The sequence below is a fragment of the Magnolia sinica genome, chromosome 3 (genome assembly GCF_029962835.1).
Source record: "Magnolia sinica isolate HGM2019 chromosome 3, MsV1, whole genome shotgun sequence".
Classification (NCBI taxonomy): Eukaryota; Viridiplantae; Streptophyta; class Magnoliopsida; order Magnoliales; family Magnoliaceae; genus Magnolia; species Magnolia sinica.
Window position 1 is genome coordinate 126,085,744 of NC_080575.1, and position 26,033 is coordinate 126,111,776.

Genomic DNA, 26,033 nt, shown 5'->3' on the forward strand with positions numbered 1-26,033 from the left:
CACAGTAACTTTTTTGTTAAAATGATGATCTCTTTATTGATAAAGGCCGAAGCCAAAAAAATTACAAAGAAAAATAAAACAAAAGAAACCATTTACAACTCTAGCCACAATGGCAGGAAGCTGATCGACTACAATATAACTCGCTACTCTCGCCCAATCCATAACATCCTGTTGCATAGTAACTTGTTAGCCAAAATCTATTTGCATGCGAGACACCCCCCCCCGCCCCCCCCCCCCCCCCCCACACACACACACACACAGGCATTTGTATCCAACCTGCAGTAACCTCATGGCAGGGCGGACTTTTTGGACTGGTTGCATGTCACTCAAACATGATAGGATGGAAATTATGTACTGTTTGAATGGTAAATTGGTGGTCTAAGCAGTTGGACTTGAGCATCACACACATATAGATAGATCCAATTAGCTACGATGGGGGATTGTGATGCTCTGGTTTGGCATTCTCACAGGTTGGGCAGATTTTTCGGTACATTCCTTCTACAAGCTGGACATGATGCATAGCCGGAGGGAGGGAGGGAGTCTGTGTCTGTGGGGTGTGGGGGTTATTAGAGCTTTTTTGATAGATGACTGAAGAACTTGGCTGTACACTTCTGTTTGTTTCCAAAGGGGATAATCAGACTTCATTTAACATGCTCTGGACCTCTTCTTTCACGTTTCTTCTGATGATAATATTCCAGGCTGAGTTAATCGCCATTTGGTTCTGCATAGTGTTTCACAGAAACATATTTTTATCCGACCAACCAATACAATCTTGTGAATTAGCAAACAGGGATTTGGGGTCATTTGATAGATGACTGAAGAGGGACTCGGCTGTAAATTTTTGTGCTGAACCCCATTTCCAAGTTCTTCTGTTTTTTTTTTTTTTTTTTCCAAAGGGGATAATCGGACTTCATTTAACATGCTCTGAAGCAGCTGGAAGTCGTCCATCTCTTCTTCTTTCAGGTTTCATCCGAGGATAATATTCCAGGCCAAGTTATTGCCATTTGGTTCTGCAGTGTTTCAAAGAAACATATTTTTCTCTGACCAACCGATACAATCTTGGGAATTTGACTGCAAGATCACTCATCTTCCCAAAATAGAATGGATTTTCCATACATGACTGAGAATTTGAAACGATCTAAAAGAGTTTTCCCCCACTGCTTAGCTTGATTACCCATATCAACTGTTCCTCCACATTTTAGAAGAACGCACTCTCCGGTTGATTGTTCCATCCTCTATCGGCTGACCCATATTTCTCAACAGCAACTCTTCACCATAGAGCTTCTTTTTCCACCCCAACTTGCCACACCCATTTGCAAAGGAGACTTCTATTTTTCTCCTTCACTCTCCCAAACCAAAGACCCCTTGCTTCCTTACCCATTTGAACCTCTTCCCATCTTACCAGATGGAAATTCTTCTTTTCTGCCGAGCTTCTCAACAGAAATCGCCTCTGAAAACTTTCTATTTTTGATGCAATCATGGATGGAGTCTTGAAGAGCTTTAAAAAAGTACACTGGTGAATTGGCCAAGGTTGACTTGATAAGGGTTGTTCCCAACCCAAATACAGAGATTCGCTTTTCCAAGAAACAAGCCTTTTTTGTTTATGTTTATGTTTTTTATTCTTTCAATAACAGGATCCCATATAGAGGTTGAAGAAACTGTTGAACCCAACGGAATACCGAGGTAGTTTGTAGGGAAATCTCTTGGTGCTTACAAGTTGCAACCTCATGGTGCACAATGTGCTTACACAATGTTTTCCCTTATTTAAATAGGCATAGGGAAAGTAAAAATAAAGACCAAAGACAAAATTCACTTCTAAGATATGATGCCTACTCGTTAGCTGTTATAAGTAGAATGGCAATTTATTGTTAAAAGAGTTGCTATGATTGGTGATTTATATGAAAACTACAACCGCCTGCTTATAAAAGAAAACCTATGTCAAAGATAGGGCTGCCAAAATTAGGTGATCCACTTGTTGTAACTTAAGAAACCATCAACAAGGAGGAGACCTTTTCTTCATCCATCTGATAACAGAAAGGGAGTGACTTAGGGGTGTCAACTTGTGATCCTATTGTTCCTATTTTTTATGAGCAACTTTAAAAGACACCATATTAGAGGAATTCCAATACCATTTTATGCTTGTGAGGTTTGCTTACTCTGAATTTGTGTATAGCCTATCCCTTTCACGTGCTTCCACTGCACCAGTGTGGTGCAAGTATGCCAGGTCCAAGCTTTCCAATAGGTAATCACTATTTTTAGGTGCCCATGATGGAGAATCAAGCTGGTTGGCTCATCATGTGGTCTTCGCATGCTTATGTTACTATTACTGGTGTAAGTATTATCTCGGACCACGAAGACCCCAGTCGTGCTTCTGGTTTCCATTCCCATCATCATATTGAAGTTGGAAACTCCTCGTGCTCTGCCATAAGAACTTGGAGTCTGTCTCATGGTGAAGGTAAGGTAACGCTGTGATTAGAAAACAAATGGAGGGTTAAAAAGCTAGCCAGGCACATTCTTTTTTGCCACCTGATCAGTCGACGACTGGATTCTTGTCTCAGGACTCAATGCGTCAACTAATTAGGGCCCACCAAATGAGCAGCTTGGACCTTGCACACGTGCAATGCATGGGGGCTGGGCTATGGCATACGAGGAACTTTGATGGGTGTATTAATTCACAATCCTTTACTCATTATGTTTGTGTTGGAATCTTTGCTGATTGTGTTGGTTGGTCTCAGACTCATTTTCTATTGGTATGGTGATTAGTGCTTTATCTATGCTCAATCAAACCTGGCTGTCGTTCGTTAGAACCTCAGGTCAGGTTTATTGATAGATTTGAATCAATATATAATGGCAGCTGCATTTACCATATTCGTGGTACTGCTCAGTCGTCTTGAACTTTGAGATGTGATGGATCTTTGTTGCATTATTGAAAAAGCACAGGCACCTTCTTTATTTCAAAATTTTAAATTCTATTTTAGTGATTTTAATCATGTGAATTATACTTCATGTAACAGCGACAATTGCAATACATCCATTGTCAATTTTCACAGAAGCTGCCCCAATTGTTCTTATGATCTCTGCCTCACATGTTGCCGGGAACTACGGGAAGGTCAGCAACCTGGAGGTAATGAAGTCAAATCTGCTCGCAGGCAGTTTATAGACAGAATTCATGGTCAGATTGTGGATGTGAATGTTGAAACTAATGCATCGAGGAAAAGATTTGGTTGGGAGAGCCAAGCGACACTGACAACAGATGATTGTGTTGCTAACGCATCCACCTTTCATGATTGGAGAGCAAACGGTGACAGCAGCATTCTATGCCCCCCAAATGAGCGTGGTGGTTGTGGCATTGAGTTACTTAAGTTGCAGCGCAACTTCAAAGCTAATTGGGTAGCCAAGCTGCTTAAGAATGCCGAGGACCTTACCAGCAGTTATGATTTCTCTGATGATGATTTTTCTACGGGTTGCTCTTTGTGCAGTCCTAATGGTTCTGCTGAAAATGACAGAAATAATTCTGGAGTGCGGCAGGCAGCTTTTAGGGAGAACAGTAATGATAACTTTCTGTACTGCCCAAATGCTTTTGACTTGGGAGACGATGAAATTGAACACTTCCAGAGGCACTGGGTGAGAGGTGAACCAGTGATAGTTAGGGATGCCCATGAAAAAACTTCTGGGCTTAGTTGGGAACCGTTGGTCATGTGGAGGGCTCTTAGAGAAGAATGCAGAAAAAAGTTAAAGGAGGAAAGTCGAACTGTGAAGGCTATTGATTGCTTGGATTGGTGTGAGGTAACCCCTTTCTTTTCTTTTCTTTTCTGTTTTTTTTTTTTCTTCCAAGGCATTGCGTACATTGTTTCATTTCACCTTTCTGACACTCAACATCTTCAATATTTTGTGGTCCTCATTAGGTTCTGTTTGCTTCAGTAAATGTTATCAGGGCATTATGTGATACAATAGACAACATGTTGATATTTTGAAGTCAACTATACATTAGTGATGATGTTTTAATGTGTCTAGAGCTCCAGATTGCAGCCCGAGTGCCATTTCCATCTATTGTATATCTATTTATGACTTTCTCTGCATGTATGAATGTATAGTTTATTTCAGCTACCCTATCATGTCAAGAGAGTTTCTTTGTCAAGAAGCTTGCAGGCGCTATATTATTTTCAATTCAAGTATTAGGTTTTCTGCTTATTAAAATGGGTTTATTACTAGGCCCACTAAGGCTTGCTAAGCCATTGTTTTGTTGGTTAAACATTATTAGGCATGACGTCAGTGTTGTTGATGTAGCCTTTTATTTGACTTTCTCTCACTGAATTAAAAGGGTTCATTCAGAAATAAGTTATAATGGGGGACCAAGAAGTCCAAATAATATGCCTATAAGGATTCATTTTTGATATTCATGAGCATGCTGTTGAATGAACTCGGGTAAAATTATCTATATGAGGATTTTGAACTGTTCTAGTTGGATAAGTGTCTATTTGCATGTGTCTGTTCCAGTCAAATCGGATTGGAGTAGTCCCATCAGGTCCATTTTGAGCAGAAGATAAAGTGAAAAAATTGAAGCCGCCACTTTTTAACGTATTCCTTTTCTGCTCAGGGCATTTTGGATGCACCAAGCACTGATTTATTTTCATTTGAAATATCTTTTCAAGATTTTGTACAAAGAAGTCAGTATTTAAGAACATTCCAGACAGGATTGTATTTCTTTCTCCCTTTTTCATTGCCCTAAGTCCATCATCGATAGAATTGATAAATTGAGGAGAAACTTCATGTGGCAAGGCTGCTTTGAGGGGAAGAAATTCCCTTTGCTGAACTGGAGAGAGGTTTGTGGTTTTTTTTTTTTTTGGGGGGGGGGGGAGAGGATAGTCTTTGGCGTCAAATTATTTCTGCTAAGTATGGCTCTTCCCCTCAAGGCTGGTGGACGAGATCCTCTTCGCTATATAGAGCTTCTTTTATTTGGAAAGGAATCGCTAAAACAACTCCTATGATCTTTGAAAGAGTTTCGCACTCCCTGGGGAATGGATTCAGAACTAAATTTTGGCTCCACCTTTGGTGTGGCAATCAGACTTTGGCTGAATCTTTCCCTGGTCTCTTTGCCATCTCTGCTGATAAGGATGTTTTAGCGAAGGACTGTTTCATTTATTTGGGGGAGGGGGAGGTATCTGGCTCCCCCTGTAGGAATCTCTTAGATTTAGAGATTGAGGATCTTAAGATTCTCCTTACTTGTTTGCAGAATTTCCATCCTGTTGCTGCTGACGAAACTCATTGCATTGGAAAATCTCTGCGTCTGGAGCCTTTTCCATGCTCTCGTTCTATAAATCCCTTGCGGCGGGTTCCTCCATATCGGCTTCTCATTCTGCACTTTTGTGGAAATATAGTGTCCCCCCGCTGGCTTTTGGTTAGTTGATGGGAAGAAGCCATGTCCTCACTGTTGACAACCTTCATAAACGCGGAATGTGCATCCCTAGCGTTTGCATCCTATGCCTCCGATCCGAAGAAACGGTTGATCATCTTTTCATCCATTGCCCCTTCTCTTCAGATATTTGGCGGAGCATCTTGAGGCTTTCAGGGATTGTGTGGGTGATGCCCAAGTCAATGGAAGCTCTTATGTGTTAGTGGCACGTTGATTCTAGAGGCTTGATGGGCAGTATAAAGTGGAGGGTTGTTTTCCTTGCGTTGTTGTGGGTGATTTGGTTGCTGTGACTGGAGTCTTTTCTCGGGTCCTCCTTTTGTTTAGGGACTGGGCTCCCTAAGTCTTTTCTTTCTGCTTTGTTGGGGTTCGCTGTCATTGGGACAGTTCTTGTATGGTTGGGTTTCTCCTTCTTTTCGGTTTTCTTGTTCTTTTCTTTTCGTTTTTCCCCTTCCTTTTTCTGTGTTGCTTTCTTTCTTTGCTGCAGTTTTGTTCCTTGTTTTGCTAATAAATTGCTTATCTTTTAAAAAAAAAATACCACTTGAACCCCCCTTCCCCCCTTGACTCTATTAGATAACCAAGCATTGCACCTGCACCTAGTTTTGCATTGTCTCCTGTATTCCTTACCTTCATGAATTGTTAGTTACAATCAGTGTTTTAAATGTCGATGATATCAGCCGATATATCCCACCTATGTGATACGAAACGCACAAGTAGTGGGATAAATCCCACATGTTCGATCCAGTGAGTATTTTTTATTTTTGATCTTTTTTCTATAAATCATGTTAAATTAGTGTCAAATTATCACAAATCCATGATTTTTCGTGTTTTGCATGAAAAATCAAGGATTGGAAGCTTCGCTTTCGAAGTTTAGAAGACATGGACCGAGTTGCGGAAAATTGAAAAAAAAAATCCCAATTTCTTGCAAATTAGTTGCAATCATTGTGTCCAAACATAAAATCAAACATGTATGTAACCTGATGTAGTGATTCTTCTTTTGCTTTTGAATGTATTGCTTGTGTTTCCACACGTAGTCTTACATTTATAAATTATATGAATAGACTTTGAATATACTTACATCAATTCAGTTAGACAACGCATATATTAAGGCCCCATATAAAGAAAACCTATTATGTGCACTTGTTTTTTGTAATGTTTTGATTTATAAGTGTGTATTGATATCTTTTTTAAGAAATGTTGAAGTTTCATTGAAAAAGTCAACCAATTTCCCAATGCTTCCCCATGTTTCCAGCAACAACGACACATTATGTGATACAACCAATATATTGTTGAAGTGATAAAGTCCCTTGATATACATTGATACACCACACTCTAACAGCTTAAGCTTTTAGAGTAAATGGTTGTTTGACATGGTATCAGAGCGGAAGGTCCTATGTTCAAATCTCGAGAGCAGCAAATATGCCTCGCTAATATATTATTCTCCCACAGGGGGTTAGGAAAATCAGGTCCGGCCCAGGGACCGGGAAATCAAGCCTGGCCTATTTATGGTGTGAATGTCCCTCCACCCTTGTCAGCATGTTCCCATGCGGAGTTCCCACCCTGCACGTGCCGGGGTGTGGTGGTTTGAAGTGATATAGTCCCTTGATATACATTGATACACCACACTCTGACAGCTTAAGCTTTTAGAGTAAATGGTTGTTTTACATATATCCCATAAGATAACCGATACGTATCCGTATCCCAAGGGTGCGATACGTAACGCGATACCGATATTTTGAACACTGGTTGCAATCTCTTCCATCCTTTTCTGAACTGTAAGTTTTGCAGCATACTTATATGCTATGATACTCAGATACTTCAAAATACACAACATTTCCACATTTATTGTTTCTTTTACTTCAATTTTATTTATGGAATCTGTACTTATACTATCAATAGAGTAAATTATACTTCTATTCACATTGTTTATGATGTAAACACTACTTAAATTATCTGGATCTTCTTGGGAGTATTCGTTTTGAAGAACTGATCACCTACAAGCAGCTGTAATATGCTAAGAGCCTGTTTTTCTATGCCTACAGAATCTTTGTTTCCTCTTTTGCCCTAAAAATATCAAATATTTTCAGGGGAAATGCTTGTAATAGAGGGTTGTAGGTTAAGTCATCTTACAGTGCTTTTAGGTGATCAGTCTTCTTTTTCTTTATGGGAGAACATAATATCGGACCACACCATGGGCACTGCTGCACTGATAAAAAAGAAATAATTAGCGAAGTCTTATTATTTGTCTTTTCTGATCTTCTGTTATTATTTGGAATTTCACCGAGTTCTTTCTTATCCTTTTCTTTGTTTTAGCCCAATGTCTCTGTTTAGTTTTATATATATATTCTTGCAAACAATTCATCATTGTTTACACCTAACTGTTTTGCTTCTACTTGTAGCAGTTGCAAGTTGCTCAAAAATCTGTTTAGGAAGCTCTTGACATATCTATATTGCTGTAGGTTGAGATTAGCATCCCACAATTCTTTAAAGGCTACTTGGAGGGTCGCATGCATATGAATGGTTGGCCAGAGATGTTGAAACTCAAGGACTGGCCTTCATCGAGTTTATTTGAAGAGTGTCTGCCAAGGCATGGTGCTGAATTCATTACAGCGCTCCCATTTTATGATTATACCCATCCAAAATATGGTCTTCTCAATCTTGCCACAAAGCTTCCTAAGGGTTGCTTGAAGCCTGACCTAGGACCCAAAACATACATTGCATATGGATCCTGCAAGGAACTCGGGAGAGGTGATTCAGTGACGAAACTGCATTGTGATATGTCTGATGTGGTACGTATATTTTCAATCCCGTAGACATATAACTTCATTTGCTGTTGCACAACTCTCTCCCTCTCTCTCTCTCTCTCTCTCTCTCTCTCTCTCTCTCTCTCTGTTTTGTTTTGCTAAACTAATGTAGTTTGTGTATATCTTTAGTTTGCCTTTGTAGTCCACAGTCACTTTTCATCTGGCACAATTTCACTTGTTGAATGGCTCTCCGTATTCCTTAAACTTGTCTACCTCATTCCTTGTTACTCATCGCTATTGGATTATATGCAGACATCCGTAGTTTTCCTCCTATTGTCATGCTAGTGACATTGCTTACTGTTTGGCAGTTATTTCACGACTGCTAGTGTTGGCTTTAGAGTAACGGGTGCTTCGATCGAACCATAATTCAAGAATCTAGTTGCTTCACAGTCAATAGGTAGCCTGTTAATCACCTTCTGCAAGTGATAAGTGAATAGATGAAATTCCTATGATACATGTTTTTTCTATTAGAAAAATGTGAGTCTTATCATCATGAGGGTCTAGACTCTAAAGAAATGTTGTACAATTTTCCCCGAGATATGTAAAATGGAGGGAAAAGGTCTAGCAGGTGTTGTTGGTATAATCCATTAGGGCGATGATGATGATGATGTCGGCCTGGAAGGAACTTTGAAGGTTATTTGCTTGCATGAGAGGGTGTTCTTAAGCCTTTGGGGATCTTTTCCTCTGTTGTAATTTTCTGTCAATTTCATTCTTAATAAAAGCCCCTTCATTAATTAAAAAATATTGCATAAGATGCAGATGCAACCCTTGAAAAAATCTGACCAAGTCACACTAAGGAATAAATGGTATCACAGTTAGCTGCTTGTTGCATTTACTGATGTCTGTACAAGCAAAACGGTATTAAAGGATAGGCAGCTCTTATTATTGAAAGTTAATTGTTGCAACACCTGATTTTTGAATTGACCATCCTACTCTGTTCTAACTTTTCTATGCTTCTCTATGTTACTCTCTGTGTAGATTACTCCCTGTGTAGATGTTGTACCTATCTCAAATGCTTGGTCCTTGCTGTGGTTAGGTGGTTTTTTTTTTTTTGGGAGAAGTTTATTTGGTATGTTACAAAGGGAGATTTTGGGATGTTAGGTGTCTTTTAAAGATTCAGATAAATTAGATGGATGGTTCAGATAGCCTTGGAACTTTGTGGTTTTGAGTCTTCTCTATTATGAGTATTAATATTGTGGATGAGGGAGCAGCTATTGGTTTTGGTTGTCTGAGAGAAATTCTGAGGCCTTTGCCTTTGTTTATGGGTGTTCAATCATGCAATCATGAATTCATGATTATGGAAGCTCACATTTTAATGTTTATGGATTTGTGGGAACTTGCATCTTGAGTGTGGGTCTTAGTTGTTTGGTGAACTGTTGAAACTTTCTCCTGTTATTTTGCACCTCTCTTGCAATTATGTGCAGCCTGTCCCTGTTGAGTTTCTATTGATGGAAGAATTTGAATCTATGGGTCCTTGTTGATCCTCCTGATCCGACAGTTGGTCTTTGCGACCAACAGTTGGATTTGCATTAAATCTTGGGGGATCTCTTGACCACGGTTGGCCATCAATATCCTACAGCCAGATGTGCACCACCTCTGCTGGAAGGGATTATCCTGATTCTCATTTTTGTTGATGATCATTCAAGACTCAAAAACTGCCAGATTTTTTCAGTGATCATAGACTTCAAAATGTTCTATCTGCTAGGTTTCTTCGATGATTGTCAAGGACTGCAACATTTTCTTGTTTGCCAGATTTGACTGTTGTTGAAGTCAACTGAAATGCTTTGCATATTTTTTTCCTAACCCTCCTAATATCTAACTGTATATCACTACCATTGAGCATGCAAGTGTTCCTTTCGTCTCATATCTTCACAAGTTGCTCCTCATGCTGTTCCTGCTGCTACTTTGACTAAAGGACATCAGCAATGTTACCGTACTTTCGTGTGTTTTTATTGTAGGTAAATGTTCTGACACACACAACTGAGGTGAAACTTGCTTCGTGGCAACGTGATTGCCTAAGAAAATTGCAGAAGAAACACAAAGATGAGGACTTGAGAGAACTTTATGGGGGTACAAACAAGGTCTTGAGTGATGCACTAAAAAAAGAGATAAATGGACCAGATGAACAGCTTAAGATTGCGGAACCTCGACCTATACAATGTAGTTACATATCTGAGGGTGATTCTCCATTGCCAGAAGAGATAAAAATAAATCGAGAGAAAATGAAATTTGAGGAAACAGAATTTGCGTCTTTCAAACATGGTACCAAATTTGGAAAGAGTTCACAGATTCTAGAGTCACTGGATCTTGAAACAACGAGTCCAGATGAACATGCTAAAAGTTCTGTATGTCTAAAATCCAGAGATGTAGTTGAAGAGCCTTTGCTGTTGACAGAATTTAAGGATGCAGTGCGAGAGGAACAAGACAACCAACAACTTGCATCAGAACACCCTGGTTCTCCAAAATGTAAATGTATTGTTGGTGTGGGCACATCGTTGCTAGAAGAGCTGAATATGACTGCACAGGTTCTTGATGATCAACAAGAAACAGCCAGTCCAGATGAACATGCTAAAAATTCTGTATGTCTAAAATCTGTAGGCATATTCGAAGAGCCTTTGCCATTATCAGAATGTATGCATGCAGGGAAAGAGGACCAAGATGAACACCAACTTGGATCGGAACATAGTGGTTCTCCAAAATCTAAACGTACTGTTGGTATTGCCACACCGTTGCTTGAAAAGATGAATATGGCTCCACTGATTCACGAGAATCAACTAGAAACAGCCAGTCCAGATGAACATGCTAAAAGTTCTGCGTGTCTAAAATCTGAAGACATAGTCGAAGAGCCTTTGCCGCCGACAGAATTTGTGCATGCAGGGACAGAGGAACAAGACAAACAACAACTTGCGTCAGAACACCCTGGTTCTCCAAAATGTGAATGTACTGTTGGTGTGGGCACATCATTGCTGGAAGAGACGAATATGACTGCACAGATTCTTGATGAGCAACAAGAATCAGCCAGTCCAAAAGAACATGCTAAAAATTCTGTATGTCTTAAATCTGAAGACCTAGTCGAGGAGCCTTTGCCAACACCAGAATGTATGCATGCAGGTAAAGAGGATCAAGATAAACACCAACTTGCATTGGAACACCCTGGTTGTTCAAAATGTAAATGTATTGTTGGTATTGGCACACCGTTGCTAGAAGAGATGAATATGACTACACCGATTCATGATGGTCAACTAGAAACAGCCAGTCCCGATGAGCATGCTAAAAGTTCTGTATGTCTAAAATTTGAAGACATAGTTGAAGAGCCTTTGCTGTCAACAGAATTTATGCACGCTGGGACACAGGAACAAGACAAACAACAACTCACATTGGAGCACTCTGGTTCTCCAAAATGTGAATGTATTGTTGGTGTGGGCACATCGTTGCTGGAAGAGACGAATACGACTGCACACATTCTTGATGAGCAACAAGAAACAGCCAGTCCAGAAGAACATGCTAAAAATTCTGTATGTCTTAAATCCGAAGACCTAGTCGAGGAGCCTTTGCCATCACCTGAATGTATGCATGCAGGGAAAGAGGATCAAGATAAACACCAACTTGCATTTGAATACCCTGGTTGTCCAAAATGTAAATGTATTGTTGGTATTGGCACACCGTTGCTAGAAGAGATGAATATAACTACACCGATTCATGACGGTCAACTAGAAACAGCCAGTCCTGATGAACAAGCTAAAAGTTCTGTATATCTAAAATTCGAAGACATAGTTGAAGAGCCTTTGCGGTCAACAAAATTTATGCATGCAGGGACAGAGGAACAAGAAAAACAACAACTTGCGTCGGAGCACCCTGGTTCTCCAAAATGTGAATGTATTGTTGGTGTGGGCACATCGTTGCTGGAAGAGACGAATACAACTGCACAGGTTCTTGATGATCAACTAGAAACAGCCAGTCCAGAAGAACATGCTAAACATTCTGTATTTCTAAAATCTGAAGACATAGTTGAGGATCCTTTGCCATCACCAGAATTGATGCATGCAGGGAATGAGGACCAAGATAAACTCCAACTTGCATCGGAACACCCTGGTTGTCCAAAATGTAAATGTATTGTTGGTATTGGCAGACCGTTGCTAGAAGAGATGAATATGACTACACTGATTCGCAATGATCATCTAGAAACAGCCAGTTCAGATGAGCATGCTAAAAGTTCTGTATGTCTAAAATCCGAAGACATAGTTGAAGAGCCTTTGCTGTCAGCAGAATTTATGCACACAGGGACAGAGGAACAAGACACACAACAACTTGTGTCGGAGCACCCTTGTTCTCCAAAATGTGAATGTATTGTTGGTGTGGGCACATCGTTGCTAGAAGAGACAAATACGACTGCACAGGTTCTTGATGATCAACAAGAAACAACCAATCCAGACGAACATGCAAAAAGAGTATTCCTAAAATCTGAAGACATGGTCGAGGAGCCTTTGCCATCACCAGAATTTATGCATGCAGGGACAAAGGACCAAGATAAACACCAACTTGCATTGGAACACCCTGCTTCTCCAAAATGTAAATGTATTGTTGGTATCGGCACACCGTTGCTAGAAGAGATGAATATGACTACACTGATTCACAATGATCAATTGCATGAGAGGAACTCCTCATTGCTGGAAAAAATGGATATTGAGTTGGAGCAACCTGATAAACATCAAATTGAGGTGAATGAAAACTCTTTGATTTGCAAGGAGGTTGTGAGGAATGATTCTTTGCCAGAAAGCCAGGATCTCGAGGTCAATATGTTGGATAGGAACTCCCAGTTGCTGCAGAAAATGGATATTGTGGTGGAGCAACTTGATAAACATCAAATTGAGGTGAATGAAAGCTATTTGATTTGTGAGGTTGCCAGGAATGATTATTTGCCAGAAAGCCGGGATCGCGAGATTGGTACGTTAGATAGAGAGCATTATGAGGTGAAACGAGTTGATTCTATTGAATGCTGTAACATTGTCAACAGGAAGTTGCCATTGCGAGAAGACCTGGATCTCAAGGCAGAGAAATTACATACACAGAATCGTATGGATGGTGGTGGAGTTGATGAACGCGTATGCGTTGTTGAGAGGAGTTCATCTTTGCCTGAGTTCATGAATTGGGAAACGAAAGCACAAGATGGAGAGAAATTAGAGATTAATGAATCTAACTTTTCTGGAAACCATGATATTGCTCACAGGAACTCATCATCAGATGAGGTGTATTCATGTTCCAATGCTCCTGCCATTTTAAAAAGATATTGTCCCAGCGGAGTTGACACTAAGTATGAAGCAACAGCAGATAGCAGATCATGCAATCCAGAAGATGTTTCTGCTGCTACTGAAACACCAGAAAAGAACCCTGCCAGTGCGAAGGGTGCTTTGCGAAATTCTTTTCCAAGGGGGAAAGGATCTACTGTTACTGGTTCACTGGGGTCAGATTCAAAGGTTGTTCATGGAGGTGCTGTTTGGGATATTTTTCGGAGGCAGGATGTGCCAAAATTAGTTGACTACTTGCAAAAGCATTGGAAAGAATTTCGTCATAACAGCAGTCTTCCTGTCAACTCTGTGAGTAACCTCGTGTGTCATTTTTTCAGTATTTATTGAGATAAAAGATCTATTTTTAGTCTTATTAAGATTGCTGCAGGTTATTCATCCTCTTCATGATCAGACCCTTTTCTTGAATGAAAGACATAAGAAGCAGTTAAAAGAGGAGTACGGTAAGTGATTGTCTTATTTTCACCTAAGGGCCTGTTTGGATAGTGGGAAAAGGGAGAGAAAAAAACTGTAATGATTTCCCAATGATGATTTTCCAAGATTTCCATGAGACAGATTCCCATGGATTCCATCTTGGGGGGCTTGTTTGGATGGGAAGAGGAAATCTGATAAAGCTCTCACACTGGTTACCTCATATCTTGTGCTTGAGAATTTGACCGTGGGTAATGATCATTTTTTCTTATTTTTTATCAAAGCATTGTGAAATATCCCATCATGGGAAATGTCATCCATTTTCTCTTCTTTCTGTTTTCCATTATCCAAACAGACCCAAAGTTTGGCTTGTAAATTTGCAGAATTTTATGCTTGATGTTATTTAGTAAATCATCGTTCATGCAGATGTTGAACCTTGGACATTTGAGCAATACCTTGGTGAGGCAGTTTTTATTCCAGCAGGATGTCCTCATCAAGTGAGAAATAGACAGGTTAGACTCATAACTTGTAATGAGCCCAGATTCTCAGTAGTTATTGTTGATTCTTGTGGTTAGCAGGATAAAAGTTAATTATTTCATTTTCTTCGCTGAGATTGTTGGCTTTTCTATAACTATAACTAGCCGTTTGAGATTTAAAAGGTTACTTCCCTGCTAGATCCTTAGTTTTACTAACAGTAAGTGTTGCTCCCTTTGGTCAAAGTGTCGGAGTGTGGGGAGGCGCTGGTTCTGATGCTCGACAACCTGAAAGGTGAAGAGATGTAGGATATTACCCCCATTCACGCAACCCACAGGCCTGCAGAGAAGATGCTCTTGTCCCTCCCCAATGACCCAGGGCCATTGGAGGATCACAAGTCGAGGAGAAGGAAAGGTCTATTATGAGTCCAAAGGTCTGAAATGGGTAAAGGAGGCACTTGCTGCCGTCGGTAAGCCAGTGGTTCAGACGAGGATGTCATTGCCTTTCTCCAATTTGTCAAAAAAGAAAGGCAATCAGAATGATCATGTTGCTTCTCTTAAGTAGGCCTGAAAATATCCTGAGGGGTGGAGAGAGTTGCTCAGGTTGGAATCCTCTATCAATTACGACTGAAGGGTAGTTGGACAAAGAAGGGCAGAGGGTTAAGGTAGGTTTCCCAATGAAGGTTGGGTCCAGGCATTCCAAGTGATATGTACAGAAAAGCGAAGGTGTAGGTGATAGCGACATAACGTTGACTGTCGTGTGGATTCAATTTGGGGAATCAGGAGCAAAGACTGGGTTTCTTTAGATGCTTTGGGTGTTGTGGGGGGCATCATAATGGCTTGGAACTCTAAGATCTGGACTAGAGAAGATGGTGTGAATTGTTCTCAGTCTCAATCATTCTGGAGGTGACGGCCTTCGGGTTTCAGGTCGCTGCTCTATGTTGTGAATGGCCCTTACCAGGCGGAGCTCAGGCCAACTATGTGGGAAGGAAAACACAAATTCCAAGTTAAAGAGATGTTCAGAAAAGTGAAGGCGCAGGTGATAGCGCTGCAAGTGTTAAAGCTCCAATCTGTGGACCGTTAGGTGCTGGATTCAATTTGGGGAATCAGGAGCAAAGATTGGGTTGCTTTAGATGCTTTAGGTGCTGCGGGGGGCATCATAATGGCTTGGAATTCTGAGATCTGGACTAGAGAATGGTGTGGATCATTCTTGGTCTCGATCATTCTGAAGGTGGCAGCTTTGAGTTTTAGGTCACTGCTGTCTGTTGTGCATGGCCCTTACCAGGAGGAGCTGACTTCTATTCGGGGAGCCGTTGGAGTCTGTTGTGGTGTACGGGTGGCAATGTCAACATTAAAGAATTCTCGGAATGGGTTGCTTGCAATGAACTGGTGGACCTGCCAGTGGGGGGAACCTAGTTCACCTGGACTAACAGGCAATGTCAACATTAAAGAATTCTCTCATTTATGGACAAATTCTGTGTCCGTATATTGGATGGAGATCTTCCCGCTAGTTTATCTTTGGGGCTTGTCTACACCTGTTTCTGACCATCGCCGTGGAGGAGGAAAATTGGGGCCCAAGCACATTAGGTTTGAGGGTGGATGCTTTTCTGAATCTTGTGAATGAATGGTGGCTATCTTTCCAATTACAAGGCTATGCTAGCATCATTTTAAGTCAAAAATTGAAGCTGTTAAAAGGCAAGTTAAATCAGTGGAAACAGGAGTTTCTCGGAAAAGCGTGGCTGAAACTAAAGAGGAAATTCAAGCCCTAGACATCAAGAAGGAAGGGGAAATTTTTATTTGAGGTTGAAAAGTCTCCGCGACTCACACTGTCGCTGGATTCCTCTAATTATCTTAAAGAGGAAGAAATCAAATGGGGCCAATGCTAGAGGTTGTGTGGCTAAAGGAAGGGGACCAAAACACCAGATTTTTCCATAACATTGCAAGTGCAAAGGAAAAAAAAAAAAACAATAGGATAATTAGCATAGTTGAAAATGGTTAAATAATTAAAGGGAAGGAGTAGCTTAGCGATGTTGTTGTGAGGTTCTTTAGGAATCTCCTGTCCTTTGAAGAGTGCACGGTGCACTCGCCCGCAGCTAGACAACCTGCCCCTTAATTAAATTACTTTGCTGATTCGGTGATGCTTGAGAAATTGATCATCGAAGAGGAAATCAAAGTAGCCATGGACTCTTTGTGGTGTAGGATGATGGAAACTACCCTAGGATGCAAGATGAGAGATCAATTACACATTAATTTCAGCACTCAACATGTAAAATCAAACATATCTGCAATTAGATTTGGAAATTCAGATTTATAACATGAAGTTCCTAAGTTATCACATACCCGGTGCACGTAAATATAAAATAATTCGAGAGTGGCCCGCTTGGAAGTAGGGACTTCCAATCTAGCGTGGGTAGTGCAACAACCACGTGGATAGACAATGATGCAAGTAAAATTCTGATTTGGGGGAAAGTTTCACAAAAAAATTCAGATTTTCATTAGGGTTTTGGATTCAGGGATGGAGGTTTGGGGAATTGAGTTTCTAGGGATTTAAAAGATCCAAAGATTATGCAGGTTTGGAGGGAAATCAAAGAGGGAAAACACCAAACGAGGGCCCACACGTGGCTGCCTGTACGGACGCATGTGCATGCTGGTCCACTCGTGGATAGGTAAGAGGAAAGAGAGGATGGATTGGGTAATGTTTTGATGGGTTGCGAAGGTTATAAAGGAAGGGAAAGGAGGAAAACAAGAGAAAAAGAATACCTTGTTGAAAAAGAGAAAGAGGAAGAATGCACCTTAGGGAATCCACCATAAAAAAAGCCTCTACCCTTCCACAATTCAATTGGAATGAAGAATTTCTCACAAACCCTAAAAAACATGGAGAAAAATTTCCTTCACACAAGAGAGTTTTTTTTTTTTTCCTTCTCAATATCTCCACTAGGGTTGGACGTTCACCCCCCTTGCTTTTATAATGAAATATCAACATAATTACAATTATGCCACTCACTTAAGTGAAATGACCCATCATCCAAAATAAGGAAATGAAAACACTTATTATCAATCTCAACTATCAAATAAATCTTAAAAATAACAAAAAATATAAAGGAAACAAGATCAAGGTTCAAGGGGCCCAGATTTGAAAGATATGGCGGCCCGATGGCCTGATTAACAAGATCCAACGGTTGGATTGAGACGAAATAAAAATTCTATGACTAAAATGTCCTAAGCATCCCACATGCATCATTCCAAAGTGGGTTCCTGACGCATGTCCAATGCATGTGGGGTCTTAAAAATGGCATGGCGGGCCTCATCTGGAACTTGTCTCCCATCCACAAAGAGAGCTACACAAAATGTAGGTGGTCTCCACCGTCTCTGGTACACCCGAGTAGGTCTTCTGATCCCCATCACTTTGGATCGAGATAAAGCGTCGGGACCGGACAACTTTTCTTTAACATTTTTTTAGACTTCTTAGAATGTCGCGAAAATGGATGTCGTCAATTTTATCATCGAGTTCTTTGAGAGGAGGCGACTGTCATTGGAGCTGGGGGCATTGTTCATTGCCCACATTTCGAAAAAAAGGAAAGAGCAGAAAACTTGAAGGACTTTAGACCCGTAAGCCTAGTTGGAAGCCTCGACAAAATTTTGGCTAAGGTTCTAGCCACTAAATTCTGGGCCTCTCTAATGAACGTTATATCTGAAAATCAAGGTGCTTTTGTGGTAAATAGACAAATATTGGACAACACTCTCATGGTCCATGAGTGTATCGGTTTAAGAGACATGAAAGGAAAGGTGTGGTTTGCAAATTGGATATAGAAAGGCTTATGATCATGTTTATTAGAGATTCCTGGATTACATGTTATGCAGGACCGGGTTTGCGAGGAAATGGTGAGAGTGGATGCAAGAACGTGTTTAGCTAGCGTCCTTCTTTGTGTTAGTCACCAGATCTCCTAAAGGTTTTTTCAAGGCCTCGTAGGGTCTTAAGCAGGGTGATTCTCTATCCATATTCTTATTTTTTGTGGCAGTTGATGCTCTCAATAAGATGCTAGATAAAGGGCAAGAGTTGGGCCTAATCCATGGTTTCAAGGTGAAAAATGTGGGTGCTCAAATTTCTCACTTTCAATTTGTAGATGACACATTCTATTTTGTGACATGAAAGTAGGAGCGGTGGATAATTTGCAAAACATTGTATGGTGCTTCGAAGTGGTCTTAGGCCTGAAGATGAATTCTTATAAGTGCGATCTACTAGGTATCCACATGACTAGGGAGGAGATGTTGACCTTGGCTAAAGTGTTTGGATGAAGTGGAGGATCCTTTCCATCCACATACCTTGGCCTCCCTTTGTGTATTGGAAAACCAGCTAAACATCTAGGGGTTAAGGTGATTGAAAGGGTGGAGAAAAAGCCTTCAAGATGGAAGTTTCACCACTTATCCTTGGGAGGAAGAATCAAACTTGTTAAAGCTACGGTCTCCAACATGCCCATTTACTCCATGTCTCTCTTTTGTTGTCTGAAGTCGGTTTCCAATGATTAAAGAGACTACGATGGGACTTTTTATGGAATGGTGCGGAGGCAAAACATAAATTCCACCTTTTGAATTGGGAAAAAGTTTGCAAGCCTTTTCCAAAAGGAGGGGTAGGTATAAAAGGTCTTGATGAAATGAATTTGGCCCCTTTAGAAAAGTGGGTGTGGATGTTTAGAACATAAGAAGGTAGACTTTGGAGGAAGACGATAGCTAGCAAGTACAAACTGCAAGGGTGGAGCAAGGAATTTTCTCTTTATCGTGCATCGGGCTTGTGGAAAGCGGCCTCCAAGGTGAGTTTGGAAGTTAAGGAGTGTTATTCTAGCTGGGCGATGAAAATCGCATTCGGTTTTGGGAGGACACATGACGTGGTGACAAACAGCTCTCGGAAGTGTTTCTATGCTTAGTTCGCCTATCTTCGGCTCAGAATATTACAGTGGCTCGATTTTATTATGGATGAGGTGATGCGGTGGTGTGGACCCCTCTTTGTCAAAGGGCTCTTATGGATGAGGAAACAAATGATCTCATTAAGATTTTGGATCCTCTTGAAGAGATTTCATCTTTTTATGGGGACTAAAGATTGGTTGATTTGACATGTTGAAAAGTTAGGCTGGTTCTCAGTCCGATCTTTCTTCAAGCTTCTAAGGCAGTTGAATCCGGTCACTCCAAAAGTTCGCTCCCATCACTTCTGGTTCAATGGAGCTCCTCCGAAGGTCGTGGCTTTTGTTTGGTTAGCAGGAAGGAAAAGGGTGCTAACCATTGACAATCTTAAAAGGAGTTCTATGGTGCTCATCAATGTTTGTGCGATGTGTATGCCAAATGCAGAATCGATAGACCATCTTTTCATCCATTGCGAGTTCTATAAGGTGTGGGCTTGCTTTCTTGGCCTCTTCAAGATTGCTTGGGCTATGCCGGAATCCATTGCCGACCTCCTCTTTGCTTGGCACGAAGGAGGAATAGGGAAAGAGGGGAAGATGGTGTGGAACTTGACTCTCATGGCAATGATTTGGGCAAGTTGGGAGGAGAGGAACAATCGTTGCTTTTGCAATGGAAGTGTTCCCGTGGATGTAATCATCAGGAAATTAAAGTTAGATATCGTTAGTTGGGTGTCTGGTCTAATGGATGTGATCGTTTGTTTCTTGTTACTGTTGCTTGGGTTGTAATTCCTACCTTAGCGGCTTGCTTGGGTGGTCGTTTCTTTTTAATAAAGTTTTGTTCTCTTAAAAAAATAATAATAAAAATTTTAAAAAAAAGAAATGGCAAGATGAGATCTGCTAATCACATTTAGTATAGAGTCTCTATGATTGTCATCATGTCACATGGGGAATGTTAAGTTGTTGACCACTATTAGGTGGAAAGTATTTACCTCTTGGTATTCCTTTGTTGTGCTGCTGGTCTTATTGAAGGCATATGATATTCCCATATCTTCATTGTAGAAGGTAATGCAGGGGCATTTTCACACTGGGCTCGAGTGGGGTTGCCTGTGGGATGCAAGGGCACACTCGGGGTGGGTGGCCCGTGTAAGGCGAGCCCCACCCGCGTGAGGCGGGTGACTCGTGTGAGGCGGTGCCCATGTGATTTGGGGCCCACGAGGGGGGTTTGGCCGAGGTCCTAACCCATGAGATGTGGAGCTTGGGCTATAAGATAAATGAATTAATTCTCCATGCTCTAACAGTTCGAGCTTTTAGAGCAGGTGGTTAATTGTCCTACATCAGAAGGCCTTTAAGTATTCCTGCTAGGCTCGAATGGTGATCTGTATGGTACAATTATAGACAAATGTTATGCATTTTTTGATGTGTATTGAGTGGGATGACTTTGGATTCTGAAAACATATTGAAAACAGTTCATTCTCTAATGCCTTTGCATATGCTCGACATGAAGTATATTATCCATGCCTTGGAGATGTGTGGAAAATTGTATGTGAGCTGTTGTTATTGTTGTGAACCTTAAAAGGCAATCTTCTGCTTCTAGTTTATACACATCTGTCTTCATTTCTGAATGGATTTGCGTGCAAGCTGGTAGTACAATAAAAGAAAAGAAGTAAAGTCTGGTATAGCTTTGATCTGTTCCAATTTGTTCAGTTTTTGACTTTTACTAGAGTCGGAGCTTTCTTATGCCATAAATGATAAATGCAAATGAGCTTTTGATTCCTTGCATGCTTTTGGATCAAACATGTTATTTTGTCATGGTATGCCTGCAGGAATTCCATGTGGACCCATTTCTGCACTATGTAACACAACTAATTGTTTTCTCCATTATGGTAGTGCACACTATTTATTATTTTCGCAACTTTCTCATATTTTTCTTAATCTATTTCACTTGTTTAGATGAACTGGTTCGGGTTAATAATTAGGAATTGTGAAATCAGATACATTTAAGAGAAAGAAACATGGCTTTTACCATGACCCTTTTTTTTTTCCCCCCTTGTGGGTGCTTGTTCCATGACTGCAATTGGGTAAAGATAATTCTATGAAGCTTGACATTCCTGAATTTTATAATTCTTTTCTATCAGCAACAAAAATTTATTAAAAGGTGCAGAAAAAAGGACCTCTAATCTGTTAAGGTAATGGACGAGAGGATCAAATACACACAGTAGGCCTTGAGACCTCCTGGTCCTCCTCGTTAGTGAGCGATCCACATCTAATTTGCTTCCCCAGGGACATGCTGAAAAGAACTCCTATTTAAACCAAAAATGCTTCAGTCCCATTAACTAATGAAGAATGGTTTCAACCAACCGTAATGCAATGGGGATTTTCTTGAAGCAATGCTTGTGCAAATAGTGTCTTGGAGCTGGTGTTGAGACATTGTAGTATATCATGACTGCCTGATTATATACTGCACTTATGCCATCAGTTGGTCCATTTTTTTATGCTCCTGGTTGCATTGTTGTACAAGGGGTTTTTGTTTCTTGAGAATTTATAGTTATATTTTGGACCCTAGAATTTTTTTGCGTTTAACTGTTACATTGGACTTTCTTGCCATCATATTACGAGATGCTTAAGCTAGAACAGAGTAGAATAGGATATACTGCTCTCCACTGATTCAATATCCTTTCTCTAGCATGCTTTACTTGTTCTGAATCCATTCATTTTTCCTAAAATAAATTTTCCATTTCAGAGATCAACATGAATAATTGCAGAAGATTATTTGCCTCAAGGTTTTATCTGCAGTTATATTTATATACACATTTTATTGAGTTAACTACTGCTAATATTTGCTACTACTACCATTATTGCTGCTACTTCAGCAGCAGCACCATCAACAGGAACAACTATGACCACCACCACCACCACCTTGATTACTCGGTGCTTACCTAGGGATCAATATACAACTCATGGTCAAATACCATCCTAAATCTTGGTTGAAATCTTTTCAGAACATGTTGATTTATGTCTGTCAGTTTGTTCCCAGGGAACTCATAAGCCTACAGTAGCATCAAGTTAATTGCCAAAGCATCAATGTCATCCTACCTTGGATGGGATCTCATCCCAGTAACACGACCATGGAATCTCAACAGGGTCACCACCCCATGCAGTGAAGATATCATCCTGAGTGCTATAAAAAGATGTGGTGGTTTACATAATGTAGCAAGGAGGCCAGCCTGGTTGCATTAATTCAGTGTTTTGTTATCATCCATCCATACATACACCATCACAAATGGAATAGAATAGTCATGAGGGTGCGTTTTGTTGAGCAACCAAATGCACCCTAAAGATAATAAAACAGTAGATTTATTTGCATTACTTGTTGGGTGTTCTAAAGCTTCATGGTTAGGAAGCTATGGACATCCTTGATGCATCCATGCATAAGTCGATTGAAGCAGCATTGTCTCATGTGCCCAAAACTCCATACCATATTTTACTTAAACCCAGCCAGACAATTTTCCATCACTGATTGGTGCCCTGTGGTTGAAGGTCATGGCATGGGAACGCGAAAGACAACACCTTCTCCGACATCATTGAATTGACTGCTAAAACGCCCCTATTCTCAAATCACCCATTCCTCTCTGTAGTACAAGTTTTGATGAGATTGAATGAGGAAGAAGTTCATGCTCAAATTTTCTTAGGATTGGTTGAGCACGGGCACCAAACCACCAACTCTTTGAATCCATCTCCCAAGTTCTGAAAACAGGCAGTGGTTTCTCCACAATGATCTGGTGTTTAACATATCGGAGCTCTGTAGGTCCTTCCCGAGGATGATATTGATAATCCTTTTCTGAATGCATCCGCAGGGATTAGTCTCGTCTTAAAATGGGGCGGGGACACCCTGTTGTAAAACTTTAAAAAAGAAAAAAGATATTTATAATCCTTTTCATCTACCTACCTCAAAGTTTATTGGTCGGTAGTATTTGATGCATTTTTCTTATGCATTCATTCAACATGTACCCTTATATAAATGATAAACAATTACGAGCTTTGGAGGTCCTCAGGATGATGTTTCTGATCTTTTTCATTTAATTTCTGGGAAGTAATTATTGGTTGGTGGATTTGAGCCCATCGCTCAATGGTAGAGAGTGCGAGTTTCAACGACGAGGTCTCTTGGGTTCTTGCCTGTTCACCCATCCAAAACAAAAGTAGTTTTGCATGGTTGTATGCTCATATTTGGCAAACTTTTTTTCCTTGTGCATTTATTCAATATGTAGATTAGATTTGCATATATGATATATCTAAACATTGATTGAACCCCATGTCTTTCTTTTTTCAGTCATGCATAAAAGTGGCCCTTGACTTTGTGTCTCCCGAGAGTATTCATGAATGCATTCGTCTAACAGAAGAGGTCCGCCTGCTCCCAGAAAACCATAGAGCCAAGGAAGAGAAATTGGAGGTACTTCTACCTTTGCATTGTTTTCTTGTATGCTGTTTTCGTTAGTGTACCAAAAAGTGGTGTGCTTATCATGTTTGCCACTTTGGAATTGGTAGGTATGTTTTGACTGACATTTTGGGAGAAAACAGAAATAGTTGATGTAACAGTGTCGTAAATGAAGCAAAGTTTTGATGATGTATCGGTTTATTTATTTTAATTAATATATTTTGATGATGTATCCATGCATACCATCAGACTTGGACTGAAGGGAAATATAACGTTTTGCTTGAGTGAAAGTCAGTTCATATCACTTTCTGTGAAATATCTTAAGCTGAATTCGACAGCACATACTTCCACTTATCTTGGGATCAATATGATAAATTTTGTGCAAGCCTGTCAGCTGTTGATCATATTCTGATGTTGTCCACCAAAATTTGTATGATTCATGTGTGATGAAACCGTGAAAGTGGTTTCATGCCTGTGCTTGTTACTAAAAATTGATAATTCTTGTCATGCTGGGTTTCCTGTAATCAATGGTAAAAAAACCAAAACTGAAACTGATGTTTGTTTGCATTTTGCATGTATAGGGCATGCACCAAGAGAAATGTTGTAGAAGCTACTCCATTATTTTGCTCCTGAAATTTATCCCTGGTTCTCTTGAATCATCTCCTTCTGCATCGCATGCTGTTATTACTTAGTTTCTGTTTGTTTTTTCTTCTCAGCTCAAGAAGATGGCTCTATATGCTGTTAGTGCAGCTTTAAGAGAGGCCAAGAGTCTGATCCAACAACTCAAGTAAGATTTTGTCTTGTTGCTTTGAAGCCTTGTTGTCTCATCTATTGTTGAATTGTTCATTTGGATGCTCGTTGGTTCTTGATTGTAGTTCCTTTACCAGCTGTGGAAAGTAATTGTCTGAGGAAATTTCCCTTGAGCCACATCTAACTAACATTATTGATCTGACAACCACCTAGTCAGATGAATCCTTTTAATTCTGCACTCAGCAAACAGCCACTGTCACTGATTTCACATATGATCTTTGTGGATATAAATTACCTCTAAAACCTCATAATAACTGCTGATGCATTCTTTCAACTCTAGATGCTCAAAATCTTCTCTTTTCAACGACTACAATCACCATTCAATGGATGACTGCATTATTGTTCATTGTCAATCTGTCCTTTCGCACTGGATGGAAAAGAAACCTTATCTGGAGACAAAACTCAATTTCAGGCCTGTCTGGTCCGATTTGCTGTGGGCTGGGATTGTCTCCCCTTCAGGCCCGTCTGGTCCGATTTGCACTCATCTGTTTTTTCTTTCTCTTGACAGTAACACTTGCGATGCCCAACCTTCACTCTATCCACTCCATCCATCGTGATGCCGCTGCTCTTCCCAATCGGCTGATTGATTGCAGGTGTGTAGAGTCAAAGAAGCTCAAGGGCTGGCATGGGTGCAAGGCCATGAAGAGGAGCTCTATGGAGAAAAGAGTGGAAGAGAGTCCAGGGTGAGGCCGAGGCCCGAGGCTGAGGTGCATCACACTGAAGGATGTTCGGAGGAGAATAAGGTTGGCGACATTGCGGTAAAGCCTCACACACAGAGAGAGCAGGCTTGAAGTTTGAGCTGTTTAATCATAGGCCCCCGAGTTCATGCCTGTCTAGTAATTTGGCTGAAAGTCTGAGCTAATGCTGGTCTGGTCGCATTCCACGTGTACCCGGTGAGGGACCCATCTTAATCAATGGCATCAGCGAGCCCCCTGTGTGTGCATGTAATGTAGACTTTGTATTGTTTGTCTAGCTAGGCTCATATGTCTAGCTAGGATGACCGGACCCCATCACTTCATTGATTAATTCACTTAACTCAATATTTAATAATAAAATTAATAATATCTATAGCAGTAATAAACTAATCGTGTATACTTAAAAAGAGGCCGGTTCCTCTGCAAGGGCTGCCCACTCCACCATGAAAGTTGGATGCTCATATTCCATCTCTTTCAAGGTCAAACAATTCCATGAAATCGTTTGATCTATTTCTTGGTTTCATATAATATCTATAGCAGTGTGTGGTGATCCATGAAATTGGACACGATGCAGACATGAGTGAAAAAAAAAAAAAAAAACTCCCAAACCACGGGCCCCACCATAAATGGTTTCAAATATGAAGATCGGGTTGATCGAATGGGCTAGCTGAGTGTTGATTTCTTTTTTTCACTTGAACCGCTAATTGGGTGTTCACCAATCGGCCAGTTAAGAAAGGGTCCGACTTCGGTGGATCCACCGAGGTAGGTGGGACCTCTGACTGTGGGGCCCACTGTGATGTATG

General features: G+C 40.5%; 1 protein-coding gene across 6 annotated transcripts in view; it reads left to right on the forward strand.

Annotated features, from left to right (window-relative positions):
* Positions 1-25,601, forward strand: part of LOC131241195 (uncharacterized) — a 57,759-nt gene extending 32,158 nt beyond the window's left edge. For all 6 annotated transcript variants that reach the window (XM_058239916.1, XM_058239914.1, XM_058239917.1 and 3 more), the window contains 8 exons: positions 3,015-3,786; positions 7,870-8,199; positions 10,173-13,808; positions 13,888-13,960; positions 14,355-14,440; positions 23,621-23,740; positions 24,442-24,512; positions 25,044-25,601. In XM_058239916.1, the coding sequence (XP_058095899.1) occupies positions 3,015-3,786; positions 7,870-8,199; positions 10,173-13,808; positions 13,888-13,960; positions 14,355-14,440; positions 23,621-23,740; positions 24,442-24,512; positions 25,044-25,092 (5,137 nt within the window). In that variant the 3' untranslated portion in view covers positions 25,093-25,601. The remainder of the gene's footprint in view (positions 1-3,014; positions 3,787-7,869; positions 8,200-10,172; positions 13,809-13,887; positions 13,961-14,354; positions 14,441-23,620; positions 23,741-24,441; positions 24,513-25,043) is intronic.
* Positions 25,602-26,033: the final 432 nt, after the last annotated feature.